We start from the raw sequence: 21,318 nt of genomic DNA, 5'->3' as shown, positions 1-21,318 counted from the left end.
CCAAGAAAAGACCCACACATATAGAGTCAATTAACCTGTGACAAAAGAGGCAAGAATATACAATGAGGAAGTCTCTTCAATAAATAGTGTTGGGGACATTGGACAGTTACCTGCAAAAGAACAAAACTGGACCACTATCTTACACCATATGCAAAAATACACAAAAATTAAATGTACTGAAGACTTGAATGTAAGACTTGAAACCATAAAACTCCTAGGAGAAAATATAGGCAGTAAGTTTTTTGACATAGGTCTTAGCAATATTTTTAGACCAGTCTCCGCAGGCAAGGATGAAAAGCTAAAATAAACAAATGAGATTACATCAAACTAAAGTTTCACACAGTGAAGGAAACCAACATAATGAAAAGACAACTTACTAAATAGGAAAAGGGTTGGTAGGGTTTGTTTCTCCCAGAAGAACAAACAAAGGAAAAAGCTGTTCCGTGCTTCTGGTGGGGCCCGGCATTCCTTGGTGCTTGGCATTCCTTGGCCATAGTGATAGCACTCCAGTCTCTGCCTCCATCTTCACATGGCCTTCTTCCCTTGTGTGTCTCTGTGTGTCTTCTCCTCTTCTTATGCAGACACCAGTAGTATGGGATGTAGGGCTCACTCTAATAAATCTTAACTGATAACATCTGCAAAGACCCTACATGCTAAGGCCACATGCTAAGGTTGCATGTGGACAGGAATTTGGTGGGAACACTTTTCAACTCACTACAGAAGATAAACATATTTGAGCATTACTTTTTTTTTTTTTAAAGATTTTATTTATTTATTTGTCAGAGAGAGAGAGAGCGAGAGCGAGCACAGGCAGACAGAGTGACAGGCAGAGTCAGAGGGAGAAGCAGGCTCCCTGCGGGGCAAGGAGCCCGATATGGGACTCGATCCCAGGACGCTGGGATCATGACCTGAGCTGAAGGCAGCTGCTTAACCAACTGAGCCACCCAGGCGTCCCTGAGCATTACTTTAATTAGGACTCTTTCATTGCATATGTCAGAAACCACTAACTACCTTACCCAGGAAGGGAATTAAACCATGCAGGATTGCCTCCATAACTTGATTGCCCAGGATCATCCTCTGGTGCCAGGTACTGTTTGGATCCAACAGGCGACTCAGGAGTCCATCACTCTTCCTCCATTGCCACCTCTGCTTCCTTCTGTTGGGAGCCTCTCTGGTGTGGCCACAGGGAAGATTTCACCTCAGACAGTCTAAAACCAGAGCTCTCAACCATACTGCTTGCCCTGTATAGTAGCAGTAAACACCCCTGTATTGGTTTCCTATGGCTGTGGAACCAATTACCACAGATTCTTCTGTTTGAACAACACCTAGTTGCTAGCACACAGTTCTGTAGGTCATGGGTCTAGCTGTGGAGTAGCTGAGTTCTCTGCTAGGGGTTTTAAAAAGCCAAAATGAGGATACTGATCAGGATGTGCCCTCTTCCAGAGGCTCCCAGCTCATTCAGGATTTTGGAGGAATTCATGTCTTGCCATTGTAGGGCTCTCAGGTGGGGACCACTGAGCCCCCAGAGGCTGCCTCTCTTTATTCAGTTCACAGCATTGGTGTGTGCTTTTTCCCAGGCCACAGCAGTCCCCTCTCATTCCTCTGCTCTCAACTAGGGACAACTTTCTACTTTTATCTTTTGACTTCCTTCATGTAGTACTTTTTTTATTCATTTTGTTTTTACCTTGTATTGAAGTATAATGGACACATAACATTAGTTTCAGATGTACAACATAATAAACCATATTTGTATATATTAAGAAAAGATCACCACAGTAAATCTGATTAATGTCCGTCACCATATATAGTTACAATTTTATGTGTGATGAGAACTTTTAAGACTTACTTTCTTGACAACTATCAAACGTGCAGTATGGTTTTATTAACCATAGTCATCATGCTGTACATTGCATCCCATGATTTACTTATTTTCTAACTGGAATTTGCACCTGAGAACTCTCTACTTTTAAAGAGTTCATGTGATTAGGTCAGGTCCATCTAGATAATCTCCCCATCTTAAGGTGATCTAATCATAGGGGTAAAAATCCATCGTAGTCCAGGGACCGTGGACACACCAAGGACAATGCAGGGTGTGTATGGATTGGTGCTGGTGGGAGACAGCTCCGGGGGTCTTAGACTACTGCCCACCGCACCTTTTCTTACAGCTGCTATATGACCACTGTCCCAGAGGCTGCACAGGATAGGCATCAATTTAGGTGGTAAAAACTGGAGAAAGCAGACCCAGAGAAGCTCCAAAACAGAACCCCGTGTGTTTTGATTCCTGCTTCTACACTGAGGTTTTGCTACCGGTTCCCCACTGGAGATATAGCAAAGAGCTTTGACACTAAGGTCCCCCTGTGTACAGATGCTTTGTTTGGGGGAAAATTTGATCACCCATGGAGCCCCGTGAGAAGTGCCATGCACAGAGCAGCCCCTCTTGCTCTCCATCAGGTGGCCATTGAGCTCAGCTGAGTCAGCCTGTCTGGTCCTCCCCAAAGGCCACTCACAAGGAAGGAGCATGTGGAGATGAAGGATTGCCACTGGTGGTCTGAGCAGCAGGCAGGGAGGAAGGGAAAAAGGACGGCACTGGACAGGGAATGGAGGGAGGGGGAATAAAGCATGGACAGCAATACAAAGAAAAAGAAGGTGGAGGTGACATTCAACAGACTGGAGACAAAGAAAGTGAAGCTGATGGACCAGGGCTTTCTGTGGGGCTACAGCTTCCCACTCTGAGCAGGGGTTCCACCCCATGGGTCCCTCTGGGGTGGACCTTCAAGGGGCTGATGACCATTTTCAGCCTCATATCTCCCTCCCCTCAGGGAACCTAGAACAAGCCAATGAGGAACTGCGGGCCATAATCAAGAAGATCAGGAAGCGGACCAGCATGAAGCTGCTGGACCAAGTGGTGCCCCCAGCGGGTAGTAAGTACTCCCAGGATCTCCACACCCATGACTCCTGAGTCCATGAGGCTCATGGGAAGCCTGCTTTCCCCACCCCACTCTGCCTCTCCTGTGGGTCTTGAAGGCCCTATTGGTTGGAAGAGCTGAGGGTGCCACACCTTCACAAACTCAGATACAGGATATTAGACTGGAAACCTGGTTCAATCATAACATTTCATAGACCAGACAAGGCCCCTTGATGCTTAGAAGTTTGGCAAAATTTTCAAGAAACTCTGCAAAGTATAGGTTTCCCCCGTAAATTAGTAGGCTTGTTGCTCTGGAAGTAATGGGGACCTGGAAAAAGAATCCCCTGAGATCCCTCTTGGTTGAATTTTTTTTGTCTTATCTAGAGTAGTGTTTCTCTACCCTCTCAAACCCAGAACCCCCTTTCCTAGAAAATAGTTTATAATGCCCCTACTATTATCATAAATGAAAATAACTTTCCTACAGCTATAATTTCCAAAATATTAATATAACACTTTAACTTGGGACATGTGGGTGGCTCAGTCAGTTAAGAGTTTGCCTTCAGCTCACATCATGATTCCAGGGTCCTGGGATCAAGCCCCACTTCAGGCTCCCTGCTCCCCCTCCCACCCATGCTCTCTCTCTTTCTCTCTCTTAACTAAATAAATAAAATCTTTTATATATATATCTATATATAGATATATATATATATAACTTTAATATAAAATACATTAAAGTCAAATACTTTTCAATATATATATGCTCAGGCACTATGGGTTATGGCACTGTGCCAGAAGTTATAGTTAACTGATAAAATACTTTCATGCATCCACTTATGATGAATAAGTCTGTGTTTAAAGGAACTAAGACAATATTGACTATTGTTGACATTTTGTATTTGTCATTTTGAAGTAAGGGATAACTAAATATATTAAATTATATACACATGTGTATGTATACATATGTATATGCACAAACATAGAACAAATACAGACTAATATAAGCGTGTCAGATGCAACAGGTGACTCAGATACTACAGTGGGCATTGCCATCAGGGATTCAATTTTCCAAAATGTAAAGCCCTCTTGGTCAAGTGCAAACAAAGCAAAATATGGTTTCCTGTCAATTTACCTAGCAGATATATACCTGGAAATTCTGGATATATTAAAACCAGGCAAAAAATATTATTTTCTGTTCATATGTAAAATGAAGTTAGGTCCTTAGCTCAGGTCATTATAAACAGGTCCTTTCCCCACATGGACATCTAGCCAAGTGCAGATGTATGCAAAACATGCCTGTGTTTTAAGGGACACATCTGGAACCACCCAATGCCTGTAGCACACTGGGACAACCAGGAATGTCCCCATATTCCCAAAACACTCCTTAAAATGGGACACCAGCCCTGTTGAGAATCACTTCCCAAAGGGAAGCAGCCCAGGGAAGTGTCACCTAGACGGGCCAAGCCCCATGAGATGTTTTGCATACCTTATTTAATCCTTATAACATTGCTGTGAAGTTTGCTCAAGAAACTGAAGTTCTTAGAAGCTATGTAGCTGACCCAGGGCTATCAGGTGAGTACGTGGCAGATTCAAAATTCAAACCCAGGTCTGGGGGACACCAGAACACCAGGCTCTTTCTGCCCTGTGGCTCTTGCTGACTGGCTAGAAGGGGAAATTGGGTTTCCTCTCCCACAAGGGAATGAGGTATTCGCCAGGTGGAAGGTCACCACTGGTGGACTTGGCTATTCTTAAGGGAAAGCTAGAAGTAGGAGAAACATCACAGGCCCCTATGCTTAACCTACCAGCTGTCTCCTGGGGCCATTTCCCTCAGAAGAAGATGGAGCCAAGAGGCAATGTTCTCCTTGGAAACTCTTCTGTTTCTCCACCTCCTGGTTCATTCCCAACACAGAGGCTGACTATGCCATGTGTAACTTGGGGGTCTAGCCCAGCAGGAACCCAGCCAAATCACATGGTAAGAAAACCCAATCTGTCTGGTTGAAAACGAAACCCAACCTTAGAGAAGAAAGGTGTTCCTTCCACCAAACTCCATCTTAAACCAGAACTGTTTGCACTTAGGGGACTGATCAATTTATGATGGGCACCTCAAGTTTTGGAATCAAATATAAATTAGTTAACAATGTCAGGTTTTTTTTTTAACTTTGTAAAGCTTTTTTTTTAAAGCAAGGTGGGAAATAATTTTGATAATAGGCTGCTTCTACTGTTAAAAAAAAAAGAGGAGCTAAAAATATTTTTGCTTCTTTGCAGAAAGCACTTGCAGAAAGACTCTCTGGAAAAATATTCCAGAAGCTAATTTTAGAAAGGTTATCTATTAAAAGGTAGTAACTTGGCAGATGGAGGAGGGGTGAGAGAGAGACTTTTCACTATACACCTTGTAATATATTTTTGCCTTTCTGAACCATGTGAATGGCTTAAAAAAAAAAACTTTAAAAAAAGTTTAAAAAACTTCAGGAAACTTGGATGCTGGGGGGATAAAAAGCTGAATTCTCCCCTTTACCTCCCTTCTGTCTTCTCTTCTCCTGTCTCAGATGACGAGGTCACAGTTGGCAAGTTTTATGCTACTTTCCTGATCCAAGAGTACTTCCGGAAATTCAAGAAGCGCAAAGAGCAGGGCCTGGTGGGCAAACCCTCCCAGAGGAACGCCCTATCCCTGCAGGTAAAGGACAAGAATGGGGGTCCACACAATAAGGAAGGGCTTGGTCACCTTCTTCTGACATCTGGCCTGGGGTTGTCTCTCAGCAGTGGGCTGGAGGCCAGTTCCCTCCAGAAGGAAACTTTTGGAGAGCTCCAGGCCTTTCCAAATGTGTGTGTATGTGAGGGTGCAATACACTGCCTCCCACACACTCTGCCTTCCCTAGTCCTGCCTGCTTCACAGCCCCTTCTAACAGGCCTTTATGCTTCCTGGGTGGAGAAATGGATTCTCGCAGTCTGGCACAGATAAGCCCTTGGCAGGCGTGCCTGCCCTACAGAGAGGCTGTGGGTCAAGCAGCTGGGTGTCCCTCTGGGTTTCAGGCTGGCTTGCGCACGCTGCATGACATCGGGCCTGAGATCCGACGGGCCATTTCTGGAGATCTGATGGCTGAGGAGGAGTTGGACAAGGCCATGAAGGAGGCTGTGTCTGCTGCCTCTGAAGATGATATCTTCTGGGTAGGTGGACGCCGCAGGAGCACTCTCTTACCTTTACAAGTCCAGCTGGAGGCAAGAGGGTGGGCTGCCTTTCTGCCAAGAGAATCCAGGGAGAAAGTCCTGAGTTCTCTGGCAGATTCCAAGCTCTTCCAACTCAGCTACTTCCCATACCTCTACCTTCTCCAAGTCTGACTCTATCTCAAGCTTGGACTCTCGGGACATGTTCCCTAGGAGAACCTCCTACATTAGAAACTGCAAAGCCATGGGGCCCCTTTTGGCCACATCTAACCTGCAAACCTATTATTCAGAAATATGGCACATTCAACTAAAAACCTAGACCTTTGACTTCTCTTTAAAAAATCAGAGGCTCTGGCTTGTGTTCCCACATGGCAGCAGGGGAGTGGAGCCCAGGGGCAACTGTCTTCTTGAGGGAAAGCCTGTGTTTTCCCAGACACAAAAGTCCCCTCCGGCCTTCCTTCCCTCTCCTTTCCTGGCTATGGAGGCTGAGCATCCATTCTCAGTGGACCCCAAACCTGACTCTGCCAGAATAGTGCAATGCTTGTATCCCGCTCTCGCCCTTCAGTCGTCCCTGCTTATCCCCAAAGGTATTTGGCTAAAATCCCTCCAGAGTGAGGGAGAAGCCACCAAGCAGTATCACACTGGGGGCCCTCTCAGCTGCCCCTGCCAGCCCCCACACAGGGGTCCTGAGCTTGGAGACACCGGGAGGGAGGACGGCCTGCCCTGCCTGTGGCTGCCCTGTCATCACCATCCTCATCCTCATCACTGTGAAATGTCTGTCACCGAATGGCCTCAGGGACACAGCACAGGCTAACACTGCCCCAGCAAGACCCCACAGACCAACTTACAGACAGCAACATGCCCACTCACTCCAGGACAAGGAAACAATGTTGGAGAAAAACACTGGGTCCTGATTTGAAATCTCTAAGAATCGCCCCGGAGGAAAGAAGCCCATAATATAATTAATGGAGTCAATGCCTCCTCCTTATTTCTAAAACCCTTTTGGCCAATGTCATTTCTAGTTCAGTGAGCCAGTTGGACCCCCATTTTTTAAAGTTCTCGTTAGAATCTCCTGGTCCCTTGCCCCAGCCCTCACAGCTACCAAGCAGAGCGAAGGCTGCGGCCAAGGATTGCGGTCCTGCGCTGCTCCTGGAGATTTGATCCCAGTCCTCGGGGGCTTCATTAGAAAGTCCCAGGGCAGCAGCCTTCCTGCCTGACTGGTCCTGCCCCTCACCCGTCCCCCAGCAGAGTCAGAGGGGACTGTCCAGGTCCCTCCCTCTCCGGCTTCCAGGCCACGTGGATGAGGAGTTCCCCGTGGGCCGCGTGTCGCTGCCCAGCGTGGCTGCACTCTCTGGAAGGCGGACAGCCTTCCGTGGCTTGGCCTAGAGAAGGAGAGGTAGCCGACAGGGCTTTCTCCTCCATCCACCCCTCCTGTCTCACCTACAAAGGGCCGGTGGCCTGTTCGGAAACCACGTCAGCTACTACCAAAGTGACGGCCGGAGCGCCTTCCCCCAGACCTTCACCACCCAGCGCCCACTGCACATCAACAAGGCAGCTAACAGCCAAGGCGACACCGGATCGCCATCCCACGAGAAACTGGTGGACTCCACTTTCACTCCCAGCAGCTACTCATCCACTGGCTCCAACGCAAACATCAACAATGCCAACAACACTGCCCTGGGCCGCTTCCCCCGCCCCGCTGGCTACCCCAGCGCAGTCAGCACCGTGGAGGGCCACGGGCCCCCCTTGTCTCCTGCCGTCCGGGTACAGGAGGCCGCATGGAAGCTCAGCTCCAAGAGGTAAGCAGGAGGGTGGGGCACCAGGGCCCGTGCACAGGGGCCCCACATGCTCCAGCCCTGAGTAGATGGGGGGTGGAGTCTGGCCCACAGGCCTACCACTCACCCCCTCAAGCAGGGCTGGAGGCTGTGGCCCCAGACCCCATCAAGAGATAGGCCAGTGCTGCCGCCCATTCTTGCCCTTGGTTACATGTGGCAGCCACACCTGGGGAAGGCAGCACAGCCCCAATGGCTATCTAGTGTCCTGACCACACCTCTGGACAGAGCCTCTTGTGCTCTTTCTGTTACCCAGGCAGAGGAGCCCAGACCCCTGACCCCCAGCATCCTGGCAACACAACAGACTGTTCCCCCAGCCTTTCCCACATCTGCACAAGCCTGGCCTTTGACTGGAGCTACCACGTCTTCTTCACACCCTTCTCCACCCTCTTGGGAGGAACACTTTGGTGGTGGGAGGCCCTTCACCATAGCTCTTGCCCACTCTGCCCCAGTGCGGGATCGTTCCTGGTAGTTTGCTCTCCCACTGCCTGACGCATGCTTTTCTCCCTACCTTCTGCTCCTTGGGGCTCTGGGATCCATTGTTATGGTATACCAGGGTGATAAGCACCCACATGCTCTGGGCCTCCGGAAACACAGCATGGGCCTAAAGGATCTCATCCCTATTTCTGTCAACAGCTTTGGGTTTCCAAAGCCAGGTGGGAGAGGACTTGCCTCCCTGCCACCGTGCCCCCTCACCCTTAGTGGACAGCACCCCCACCACAGCAGGCCGGGCAGATCACCCACATGCCATGTTCTTGGGCAAATCTCTCAAGCTCACGACCTTAGAAAATAATCACGATGTGTGAGCATCTTTCTGGACAAGTGTCCTGAAGCTTCTTTCATCTAAGGAGCCTGCCTATCTGCCCCCCAGTTTTCACTTCCCTTCTTAATACCCACTTTCAAGTGGCCCCGTGGACGCCTGTGTGGCCTGGGCCTTTAACAGTGTCTGATAACAGCCAAGTCCAATTGGCCATCAGTCTACCTCACTGCATGGAAGAATGGCTGGTGAACCCACTCAAAAGCAATGTCGGGTGAGTCTTTCTACTCAAGAGATGTCTACCGAGGCCTTCTATACACAGTACAGCATGCCAGCTCTGGATTTTATATGCTGACCTGAAAGGTTAGCTTTGCATAGGGGAGTATCAGAGTTCAAGTGGCTGGCCCATGTGTGTCTCAGCAGCCCCTCCCTTTCCCGAAAACCTCCTACAACTCTTAGGTACTCAGTCCTAGTGTCACGTTCTCCCTTGCTCCCCTTATCCAAACCTCATCTTTAGGAAGGTTCATTGGGTCCATCCTTAGCATCTCAGGGTGAGCTAATACCTCCTTCAGAGCATATTTTTCTCTGAAAACGTGTTCTGTATTAAATGAAGGGAGAGTGGAGGTAGGGAGAAACATCAGGGGATTTTCCTCCTCTCCCCACTGGCATCTCTGTCCCTAAACTGTGGTGTGCGCCTCCCCCAAGGCCTAGCCCATAGCAAATGCTCCCCAAATATTGGCTCCCTCCTTCCCAGCACAGTGGGAAAAGTGACCCTCAAGGCAGTAAGCTTCAGCTTGGTGAGGACGAACAAGTCAAGCAAAGTTGCAGAAGGGGAGACCAAACATAAGAAGAATGCCTGCAAAGCGCCTGTCACCTCATGAGGGACATGGATGCATGCCCCCACCCACACCCACACACGTACAGACGTGTACACACACACATATACACACATATACACACATGGTCCCTGGATTAGTTTGACCTTTCCTCATGATATGGTGCTTTCAGGAAGACTTCAAAACATTGTCTCATAAACTTTTTTTTAACTGAAACCAACTGTCATAAGTATATTTTATAGTGAGACTCAGTACACACACACACACACACACACACACACGCGAAACTACTTATAATAAAGCCAGTCAGCAGAGGGCACTGTTGGCAAACAGTGGCTGAGATTTTGTCAGTGCTGGAAATTTTAAGAGAAGGGTTTTTTAACTGCAAGTCGAGACCCATTCAAAGGCTGTGACATTTACTTAATTCTGGTCACCACTTTTTTTTATATTAATGTTTTGTTGAAAAAGGTACATGAAAAACACCCATGTACACAGCCCCAGGTGGACATAACAAGCAAGCCTCCTCATACCTTCTTCTGTCTTACAAAAGCTTGACTTCTCTGGAGTCTTGTCTTGCCCATTCCAGCAACGGTGTCCCAGTTCACTTGGTTCCTTTTCCTGCAGCCTCAAAATAAAATCAAACTCCTCTCGGGTCAGGGGCTGAATGGAGAGCCTCTGGCAAGTGGAGAGAGCCTATTTTTTAAGGGACCTCCCGGGGCTTTGTGAGCTTGGGGATGGGTTTTGAGCTCAGGCACCAGGGTCATGAAATAACTTCATCATCTGAACAAACCATACGTTGACCTTGGGCCATTTGGGGTTGTCTTCTTTGCTGGAGGGATCATAATGGGAATTATTTTTCTCAAACTGTGTGTGGTCTGAGGAAGCCTCCCTCTCAAGCTTCCCAAGTCCTTTGAGGCCTGGTTCTTCGCAGTTGCTCTGGTAGAAGCCTTCCTCCTCCCACTTCAGGGTCCCAGGAAGTTCTGGGGCTGGGAGTTGCGAGTCTGCTCAGGCTGGGCTCTAAGATCCCCAGCCCTGAACTTCACCTCTACACTTTTGTCTAGTGGGCTCCCTGGCTCTGACCTCATCAGTCAGTAACTGTTTAGATTCTTCCCACCGTTTTTAGAGGCTGAAGCCTCCTGAGGGCTGGAGTGATCCACTGAGTTGATGCCCCCACTGGGTTCTTAGTATTGGTACGTCTTCCTACTAGTCCCTTCTTGTTCGGCCCAGCAGGCTCGACAGCCCCAGTCAGCCTCTTCCATGGTCTAGGCATGGTTTCCCTGCAGGGGCTGAAGAGCAGAGGATTCTGGAATTAACCGAGACGTATGAGAGGCAACTCTGTGTCTGCCTCCAGAGTCCTCCCCCCCCCCCCCCCCCCGCCCAGGGTCCAGAAGGCCAGGCCGTGATAAGCGCTTTAAAAGACAGAACAGCATAATACAGAATAGCATAAGTTAGAATAAGGCAATAGATAATCGTGTATCCAATGTCACAGAGGTATTATTTAGTGAAATATTTGTTTAATTGTCTACATATGTGGGTGTGTATGTGGGTGTGTATGCGTGTGTGTACTCAGTCTCATAAAATGTCTTTCTTCAAAAAGCTTAAGGTGCATTGTTTTAGAAGCTTTCCTAAAAGCACCTTCTAATAAGGAAGGACCAGCCCCTCAGCGTTTTGATTTTTAGAGACTCCAAATATTTACATGGCCACATACCCTAGAAATCAGGGAAAACATATGCTTCCATCCATTTTGGTTCTTGTGCATCCAGGCACTCTACTAGATCGTGACTAAACCAGTCTCTGCACTCAAAGATATTTTACAAACCAGTAATTGTCTCAGATGAGGGAAAAAACATGGAGACGTTCACTCACAGAGTGATACAAGCAATGAAGGGGACGGACCTTCAGAGGAGGTAGAGGTCAGAGTGACCATAACAGACTCCTGGCACAAGATCCAACAGAAACTGGGTCTTCAAGAGTGGGTACAGTTTGGAGAAGAAGAAAATGCAATAAGGAAAGCTTACCACGTTGAAAATGAAAGGAAAGGTTTAGAGGTTCTCTGGTCAGAAATTTTCCTGCATGTGTACCAAGGGTCGAAGCCAGTATGCTCGAAGCAGGGAAGGCTGCACATTCTCTGTCCTCAAAGCATGTGGAGTCACACCAGGGACAGAGTCCGGGGCCTCATCTGTAGAACGAAGGGGTTAGAAAGCCTTGGTCTTCTTGGCCTGCAGGCTATTCCTCCTGCAGACTGTGAAAGCAATTTAGCAGATTGCAACTGACATTATTTAGTGAAATAGACTAGACTAAAGTAGAATAGAAACCACCAGAGGACAAGGCATGCAAAAAAAGTTAAGTATGGTTCATGAAGTTGAGTTCTATTAGGTGTGTATGTAAATGGGATGATGTCCGGTCTCTTTCTCACGGTGAGTCCCATCCAGAATGACTACTCATCCAGTCACTGGGTAGACAGATGCTCCCGAAGGCCCCTTACAGCTCTGCTCTCCATTGACTGGCTGACTGGAGGTTTGTCCGTACATAGCTGCTGAAATGTCTTGATGATGAAGGTGGGCAGGCAGGGAGAAATTAAGGACAGGGGGAGAAGTTTGGGCTGAAGTCGGGAGTGGTCATGGTAAAATAGCATCCACATATGGAAACAGAGCCTAGGCTCTTCCTGGAAAGACTCCTGTGGACCTAAAATTTTTTGCCAACTTGCTCACCAACTTTGACTCAAGAGTGCCTCTACTGCTGTAAATCAGAAATGTGAGGCTTCTGAGCCAAGAAGCTGTGGATGGGGAGTTGGAAACTTCTGTGACAGGAGGAGCCTGGGTGCTGGGAGCTGGGGTGGTGAGTTCCTGCTGCCCACTTCCCAAACCTTTATGGAAGCACAAAGCAGGGGTTTCCTTCATTAAGGAAAAAAACAAACTGGGGCCCCTGGGTGGCTCAGTCATTAAGGGTCTGCGTTCAGCTCAGGTCATGATACCAGGGTCATGGGATCGAGTCCCATATTGGGCTTCCTGCTCAGCGGGAAGCCTCCTTCTCTCCCCACCCCACCCCCTTTTGTGTTCCGTCTCTCTCTCTCTCTCTGCCTCTGTCAAATAAATAAATTAAATCTTTAAAAAAAAGAAAGAAAGAAAGAAAGAAAGAAAGAAAGAAAGAAAGAAAGGAAAAGAAAAGAAAAAAGCAAACTGACTTTAAGGGGTGGCACTGTCCTTATGGGGTGGCCCTTCCTGACCCCACAAATAAGCCCCAGAGTTCTCTGTTCCAGGCTCTCCTATCAGGATGATGAAAATCGGCAATTAACACCGCCTGTGGAGGACAAGAGAGACATCCGGCAATCTCCAAAGAGGGGTTTCCTCCGCTCTGCCTCACTAGGTAAATACTCACACCTCTCTCTCTCCAGGTGTGACAGGCCAGGGACTCTGGTGATTGGCTGCAACAGCCCCACGCAGGGGCTGGGAAGATTTCCCGAGCAGTGAGATGGGATTCCCAGGGCAGGGCTTGCGGAGATGGGACGCATCCACATGCTGTGGGAGGCAAATGGTAGGGAGGAGGTTACTCCAGGCCACTCACACCGCTCCTTGTACCCCTCAGAGTCTGAGCCTCACAGACCTAGGTCCCCTTTCCTGGTACTGATCACAGTTCTTTGGCTGGCTTTGCAGGTCGAAGGGCCTCCTTCCACCTGGAATGTCTGAAGCGACAGAAGAATCAAGGCGGAGACATCTCTCAGAAGACAGTCCTGCCCTTGCATCTGGTTCATCATCAGGTAGCCCAGACTTTCAGAGGCATCACTGGGCAGCACCCGGCAGGCTACACAGCCCCCCCATGATTATAGCAAATCCCAAGACCCCTGGCCCCTGGCCCTAACAGCCCCCAAAGAGGGGGCTCGTCCATGCCCGTGAGAACCTTAACAAAGTCTGTCGTTTGGGGAGGGGGGACACCTAGGAAATATTGGTGAGAAGGAGCTCCTCACATGGTACAGAAGGATCAGCAGCTCCAGGATTCTGTCTGACCTTTCTTCCTACAATGGCACAGACCTTCCCTCCACAGACATCAGCACCTAGAGTTGCAAGCTACCTGGATATCTGGATATAGAAAAGATCAAAGAATCTGCCAGCGACATGATCAGGAAAACAAGTCCAGAGAAATCTGATAGTTGAAATAGCTCTTGGCATGGCCGACTCCAGCTGAGCCAGTGAAATCCAAGTCATCTGCATCTAACATATTCTCAGTATCTGAGAACAAATGGAAGCCCCAAAGAATCAAAGGCCAGTCCTTTATCTCTAGGAAAATTAGGGTCCAAATTTCCCAAAGTTTTTTCCTCTCCAAATGTATACTCCCTCACCACACGCCTATGAATTAGATGATTTTTTTTTAATACCCAAAGACACTCAACTGCCAATCAAAGATTATAATAGGTGTAAGATGGCCAGTGTGGCTCAACTAAGCTGATATTATTTCAGCTCAAAGTATTCACCGTTTTGCTTAGCTTTTGTGGCATGGCCAGCATACAGGTGATTCCTACTGGGCTTTCTGGAATATTGAGCACAGCCTTATACTTCCCTCAGATCTCCAGGGAACGAGGGACTCCAGGTTGGGGTCCATCAAGAGCTGAGGGCAGAGGAGGATGACAGGCTGGTTGGGATGGAAGGAGGGGGGACACTGGGTGTGCTCTTTTCTATTTTTAAAGATTTCTTTTTTTTTTTTATGTTGTTTTCTTTTTTTTTTTTTAATTTTTTATTTTTTATAAACATATATTTTTATCCCCAGGGGTACAGGTCTGTGAATCACCAGGTTTACACACTTCACAGCACTCACCAAAGCACATACCCTCCCCAATGTCCATAATCCCACCCTCTTCTCCCAAACCCCCTCCCCCCACAACCCTCAGTTTGTTTTGTGAGATTAAGAGTCACTTATGGTTTGTCTCCCTCCCAATCCCATCTTGTTTCTTTTATTCTTCTCCTACCCACTTAAGCCTCCATGTTGCATCACCACTTCCTCATATCAGGGAGATCATATGATAGTTGTCTTTCTCTGCTTGACTTATTTCGCTAAGCATGATACGCTCTAGTTCCATCCATGTTGTCACAAATGGCAAGATTTCATTTCTTTTGATGGCTGCATAGTATTCCATTGTGTATATATACCACATCTTCGTGATCCATTCATCTGTTGATGGACATCTAGGTTCTTTCCATAGTTTGGCTATTGTGGACATTGCTGCTATAAACATTCGGGTGCATGTGCCCCTTTGGATCACTACGTTTGTATCTTTAGGGTAAATACCCAATAGTGCAATTGCTGGGTCATAGGGCAGTTCTATTTTCAACATTCTGAGGAACCTCCATGCTGTTTTCCAGAGTGGCTGCACCAGCTTGCATTCCCACCAACAATGTTTCACCCATGTGTTCTTATCATGCTGCGGTCAAGAACCTCTTCTTTATTTACACTCCCCCCCCCCCACTTCGTGCATTTCCACTGCCCCCACCAACCCATGCTGCAGCGTTCCGGCCCTCTACCTACCAGCTGGACTCTCCTACCGTCCAGTGCCACCCTCCGGCGGACACCAGCTCAGAGCTGGTCGTTGTGTCCTGCCCCAGCCTCAGGATTTTCAAGCATAGTGGGGGCCTGAGGACACAGTGTATAAATGGTTTAATCACAGTACAGTGTAAGATTCAAAAAGCAGTAAAATTTTTTTAATTAAAAAAATTTTTTTTAATTTAAAAAAAAAAAAGCTCAGTTCAGAGAGGTGCTGAGTTGAAGATCAGCAGGACATGGTTCATGGCCTGATTAATGGTAAAAATTAAAACTAAATACGGGTTGTCTACATCTTTGTGGCGCATGGTGTCCTTGTCCACAGACCTTATGTCAAGCACACAAGACAGGGAGACAGCATCAGTGTCCTGGTTTCACAGACGACGAGGGCAGCATTCTTTCTAGACTACTGATGAGAAACCTAAAAGCCAGAGGATTGGCAGCTGCCGGTGATAGGGCCGGCGCTGAGAAGGGGACGCTCTTGATTCCACTGCATCCCAGCTTTCCGAATTTAGAGAAGAAAGCGATCCCTTCAGACTGGCACGTTCACAAAATCTATTTTGGGGTGGCGGAAGCGAACGCAGCGTCTCAGGAAGGCGATGCGCGCGGGCTCTGGCAGGGTGGAACCCGCGGGGATTGGGGAGGCGGGGGCGGCGGTGGGCAGAAGCTGCTCAGAAAGCAGAGGCCCGCCCTTCCCGGTAACTCGTGCTCTTTGTGTGTCCACAGGCATTGGCAGTGGCGGGCCTGAGCCCCCTCCTCCAGAGAAGCCATTCCCCGAGCACGTTCCCCAGGCCGTGCGCCACGCCCCCAGCCACACCCGGCAGTCAAGGCTGGCCCCCGCAGCCCATCCCCACCCTGCGGCTGGAGGGGGCCGAGTCCAGCGAGAAACTCAACAGCAGCTTCCCGACCATCCACTGCAGCTCCTGGTCCGGGGAGCCCGCGCCCTGCGGTGGGGGCAGCAGCGCCCTGCGGAGAGCCCGCCGGTGTCCCTCACTGTGCCCAGCCAGGCTGGGGCCCGGGGCCGGCCGTTCTACGGCAGTGCCAGCAGCCTGGTGGGAGCGGTAAGTGACCCTGGACCGCCTGGCTGGTGGGGGAGGGGAAAGCCCAGGGCAGCCCTGGGGGACTTCGCAGGAACAACTGGGACGGGAGTCTCTGGTCCTTTTTCCAGTGGAGTGCATGTCAACTCTCTTGGCCAGAAAGACTCTCACTCCCAGGACGGAGGGCATGGTGTGCAGAAAATTGTGATCACACAAGATGCTAGAGGCTTCTGCTTGGGTAGGGCCTGCACAGAGAGAGAAAGGACTGAGCAGCATATCCCTGCCCAGGCCAGGAAATGTTCCCCTGGCCTCAGCTCCAGGGTACAGCCAGAGGGGAGCTCTGATTGCTCCAGGTGCAGGGGTGGGCTTGGGCTGTGTTGCACACAGAGAAAATTCAGGATCTGTGGTGCTCCAGCCTGGGACGCATTAGAATAACATGGGACGCTTTGGAAACCTAGGACACAGTAAATGGGTATTTTTTTTAAAGCCCTTCAATGATCCTAATGCACAGCCAGGGTTGAGAATCACTATTCTAGAACAAGAATGCTTCCAGGTTCTCTATCCTCTGCCCTGGCCAGAGCATCTGGCCAATGTGTTCCTGGCACCACATTTTAGCAGACTTCAACAAATTAGAACAAGTCCAAAGGGACACAGCAAAGGGTTGACAAGGTCCCTAGAAGTGATCTTATGTGAGTACTGGTCGAGGGAGTCAGGAAAGCAAACAGGGAGTGAAGATGGCTTAGGAGGCCACAGTAGAAGATGGCTTAGGAGGACCTCTATCGTAAGTTCCCTCATGTCCTGGGCAGGGGATCTCAAGTGCAGGATTAGAGCGACAGATCAACCTGACTACCAGGCAGATTTCAGATTCCATGAGGAAGACCTTTCCAACAGAGCTTTCCCAAAATGAGGAGGGTTTTCCCATAAAGGAGTGAGCCCACCATCACCTTGGTTATCCCCATTCAGTTGACAAATCCCAAATGAGTGCCGACCAGGTACAGGTACTGTTGTAGGTGTGGAAAACAACTGAGAAACAATTTCTGCTCACAAGAGCCCATGCCAGGATGAGGAGAGACAGATCACAAATAAACATGAATGTAGTGTGTCCCACAGGGTGAGATCTCTGAAGAAAACTTAAGCAGGACAGGAAATAAAGAGTGATGGGAGCAGGACAAATGGCTCTGGGAGAAAGGCATTCCAGGCTTCATTATTAATCCCCTGCCCTTGGCTCAGTAGCTGGTTTCCCCAGAGCCAGTCACTAAAGCAGCCACTAGGAAGGAGGGAGCAGCCCTGGGACCTTGGGCTGGTCCCTTGGAGCTGGAGCAGAGACAGGTGCAGACATGGTGTTTTGCACACATCCTACACCAGGATCCTCACCTCCACAAAGGCAGTCAGCCAGCACTGGGCAAGGGGCACAAGTTAACAGTTTCCCCAAAGGAGAGTGAAGATTTCTGGGCAAAAATAATATGGGGGCACTAAGGGTGCCAGAGAGGAGAAAATATAGGGCAGGCCGCGTTCTGCCTCGGCAGCAGCCCCTTGGCCACTCTGAGCCAAATTTTCAGGAATTTGACAACAGTTTTTGAGTATCCCAGCCAAAACAGCTCTCCTCCAGCCAACACACCCCTGATTCCTTGGACAATGTTCCAGGTCACCTCCCTTCTGGGAGCACCCCTCCCCAACTCACCCCTCCCCACCCTCCCATGCCCACATGCGCTGGCATGGGTGCACACACTCCCTTCCCAAAGTTCCCAGTCACAGGCCCCTTGCTCCAGCCCACAAGGAAAGAGTTGACTTCCAGGAATAACGTTCCTCTTTGGTTCTTCTTCATTGCCCCCTCTCCCCACTTCAGGTCTTGATTTCAGAAGGACTGAGGCAGTTTGCTCAAGATCCCAAGTTTATCGAGGTCACAACCCAGCAGCTGGCTGACGCATGTGACATGACCATAGAGGAGATGGAGAACGCCGCTGACAACATCCTCAGTGGGGGCGCCCAGCAGAGCCCCAACGGCACCCTACTACCTTTTGTTAACTGCAGGGACCCAGGGCAGGACAGAGCGGGGGGCCAAGAGGGCATGAGCTGCACTGGGGCTCGGGCGTGTCGGAAGAGCGAGGAGGAGCGCCAGGACAGCAGAGCCCACGCCGGCAGCCTGTAGTTGCTAGGGCTGGGGAGACGCTGGGTTTTTTATTTGTTTCAATGTTACTAATGGGTTCGTTTCAGAAGTGCCTCACTGTTCTCGAGACCTGGAGTTAACCGGAACAGCGTCTTCATTCATTTCGTTGGGACAAGACACAGAGTTGGGTGGTGTGCAGAGTGTTTTCCGGGGGGAAAGAAGGCAGCAACCCCAGTTAGTGCTGTGTCCACAGAGGTAGAGTGGTGAGGAGGAGTGGAAGGATCAGGGAGGGAGAGAAAGAGAAGAGACGCCTGCCCTCCCCTCCGGGCATGAAGGAGAACCTCAGCTTCCTGCGGTAGCCCTCACCAAAAGGACCCTATGTCAAACGGGTGTCTTTCAACTTTGCTTGTAAAAAAAAAAAAAATCATTTTGCACATATTCTGTATGAGCCTCACTGTCTCCATAGAGCCAGGGCCCGGTGGATTTGCAGAAGGAAGAAGGGTGTGACTTCAGCGAGGACCCAGCAGCGTCCTGGAGAGTGAAGAGTGAAGCAAGAGGCGGCGGCAGGAGTTCAGGAACCCCAGTGGGAGAAGAGTGCAACCAGCGGTGGCAGCCTCAAGGCCAAGGCTCCGCGGCCACCGCCACCCCCCCCCCCCCCCGCCACGCGTCTGAGTCAGTATCCCGGTACCTGCACAGGCCCACCGAGCTCCAGACCAGCTGCTAAGCCTACTTCAGGACGAGGGGGCGCTGGCACCGCCTGCCAGGGAAGGAGCAGCCCGCTCTTGACGAGAGGAGGTGGTGCTGAGCTTCTGTTGAGTGCTCTTTCGTTTTGTGGTTTGACGTTTTTCTTGATAGCGTGTTGCAGTTTTGTTTTTGTGTTTTTTGGGGGGGGGTTGTTTGTTTTGGTTTCATTTTAATTTTGTTTTCCCAGGGGGAGGGGAGGAAGAAGTGTTTACAAAGCTTTGTAGCCACCCACCTTATTGTTTTCACCTTTGCAACTGTAAATCGGGTTTGGTTTTACTGATTATTTAAAGGGTTGTGGTTTTCTTTTCCTTTGGTAGGTTCAGTGGAGGCGCTGTAGGCAAGTTTTACCAGCCATTGTGTATGCGCAATAATGTGTTATAATTTCCGTAGGTAGTAACAAAAATTTTTTTGGTTTGGTTTTATAATTTAAAGGTAATGCATTTGATATGGTCTTGCACATGTGGGTGATTGAGTTGGGTTCTTTTTTATGCGGGGTGTATTTCCGGGTGCCAGAGAGAGGAAGCTTGGATGAGAGAGTCTGAGTGTGTGTGTTTGTGTGTGTGTGATGGGTTGTCTGGGCATCTGTCATCTGTGGGTATGTACACCTACACAGTACGCCCATGCGTGAATGAGTGTGTACCTCCCCCTTTCTGGTCTAACTGTGGGGAGATCTGAATCTGGGGCCATTTGAAAGCAAAAACAAACCACTGTCTCTGCTTCTGAAATGGGAATCAGTAACTCTTTGCATTTTCTGTCCCACAAGATATGCAAAAACAATGCAATAATATTCATTTTAAAAATACAATTGTGCATTGTGTTGGCATTAAAACTGTATTTAAAAAAAAACACACAGAGAAATTTAAGGGAAAAACTCAAGAAGGCGTTTTGCTTCGATATATTCTGTGCAATGTTTTATTGCATTGATAATGTTTCTGTTGAAGAAACTTTTATACTTGAATTCAAGTCAGTTTCAGTATTTTACAAATATATTTTTTTAAACTGAATTGCAATTGTGCCAAGCAAATATAATGAATTGAATTAAGTTTGGTTTTGAATTCACTTCTTGTATATTTTGCTGCATGTAAGTAAATCATTTTGTATTTGGACAAGCTTTACCCTTGAACTCTGAAGTGCTTTTCTATATGTGGTTGGGGGAAAGGGAACGGATATTCTTTTAACTTGTACAATGAGCAAAAGCATCACCAGTGTAAATCATTATTCTGCGATCCACAAACAGGTTTGGACATTACTGTTTTGCATATCTTGTGTTCGCTTCTGTTTCCCTCCATTTTTCCAAAACTACATGATAAGTATATTCATACTACGCCTTGCTTTGAGAGACCAGGACATGTCTTATTCCTGTATTCATTCTATCCACTCTGCTCCAGTTCTCTGATTTGGACTTTGTCTAGGGGCAGTCCTGCACCATGAGCATCAACATCCCCCACAGGAGAGGTGGCTGGCTTTTCTGTCCACTTCCACAAACTTTCCTCAGTGGTTTCCTCAGAAAAGCGTACACTGACTGAGAGGATGGAACTAGAGTTGGGCTGCCTGGAGGGCAGGGAATCCTCCCTCTGGCAAGTGCTCTTCCCAAGCTCAGACAGCAGGGGCCAGAGAACAGCCACCAGGTAAAACCTTTGTCCATCCAAAAGTCAGCTCTGTCTTACTTCCTCTTTTCCTGGCTCTGAAGCAGGATTTCCTCCAGATCTATCCTAGTGTGTGTGGCAGCCACGAAGGGGACCAGGACCAGGGAGGATCCATTAGAGGATCACAGTGATAGTGGAACTAGAGACTCTGTGGGAGCATCTCTTATACCTGGTTACATTTGCCTAGAACATCAGCTTATCAGTGCTGTTTCCTTCAGATAGATTCAACAATGATGGTTGAAAAGGAAGTCATTTGGGGAAAACAGACCCAAACATTCATCCAGGATTTAACCAGGATTTAACCAGACTGGAATGTCTTCCATTCCCGGTGCGCTCTCAGCCCTTCCTTATGTGAGCAACCTAGGAATTAAAGTTGGGGAAAGTCTATTCCCCAGTGAAGTCGAGTCTCACTTTCAAGGACTGATCCATAAAAAAGTGGAGAAACATGCCAGATACACCCAGGTTAACTTACAATCGAGAAGCAGGAGGGTTTCTTCCTGTTTCTCCAAGCCCAACCCATCCAAACCTTCCTGGTTTCTTTTCAGTGCCATGAATGCACTCTGTCCAGTTTCCCAAGATGTGTACTAGTGTGCTGCTAAGATTTTAGTTGTGATGGAGAGGGGAGCCCTTTTGGATTGATTATCTGGTTCTTGCTGTACATTTGGTCCCTGGATAGGAATTTGGAATCTTAACTGACCACACACACACACACACACACACACCCAACACACTCACACACTCACTCAATCTTCATGCTGCTTTCTTT

The 21,318-nt window shown here is 48.6% G+C and overlaps 1 protein-coding gene and 1 pseudogene across 2 annotated transcripts; one reads left to right on the top strand and one right to left on the bottom strand.

The window, feature by feature from the left end:
• Positions 1 to 6,022: 6,022 nt before the first annotated feature.
• LOC309870337 (voltage-dependent L-type calcium channel subunit alpha-1C-like) lies at positions 6,023 to 19,940 on the top strand (the record flags this gene model as incomplete). Its single annotated transcript, XM_082742476.1, has 8 exons — positions 6,023 to 6,067; positions 6,630 to 6,651; positions 7,356 to 7,422; positions 7,513 to 7,863; positions 12,749 to 12,855; positions 13,143 to 13,246; positions 15,745 to 16,079; positions 17,902 to 19,940. 8 exons carry the CDS (start codon positions 6,023 to 6,025, stop codon positions 17,906 to 17,908), a joined length of 1,038 nt encoding a protein of 345 aa, XP_082598602.1. The 3' UTR covers positions 17,909 to 19,940.
• Positions 7,971 to 11,989, bottom strand: LOC309868855 (thymocyte nuclear protein 1 pseudogene; annotated as a pseudogene). The gene is made up of 3 exons: positions 11,975 to 11,989; positions 10,020 to 10,792; positions 7,971 to 8,065 (listed from the first exon to the last, which is right to left on the bottom strand). The product of its transcript is annotated as a thymocyte nuclear protein 1 pseudogene (transcript).
• Positions 19,941 to 21,318: the final 1,378 nt, after the last annotated feature.

This window comes from Mustela nivalis (genome assembly GCF_964662115.1).
Source record: "Mustela nivalis genome assembly, chromosome: 7".
NCBI lineage: Eukaryota > Metazoa > Chordata > Mammalia > Carnivora > Mustelidae > Mustela > Mustela nivalis.
The sequence above is the reverse complement of the archived record's forward strand: the minus strand, read 5'-3'. Positions and strand labels throughout refer to the sequence as shown.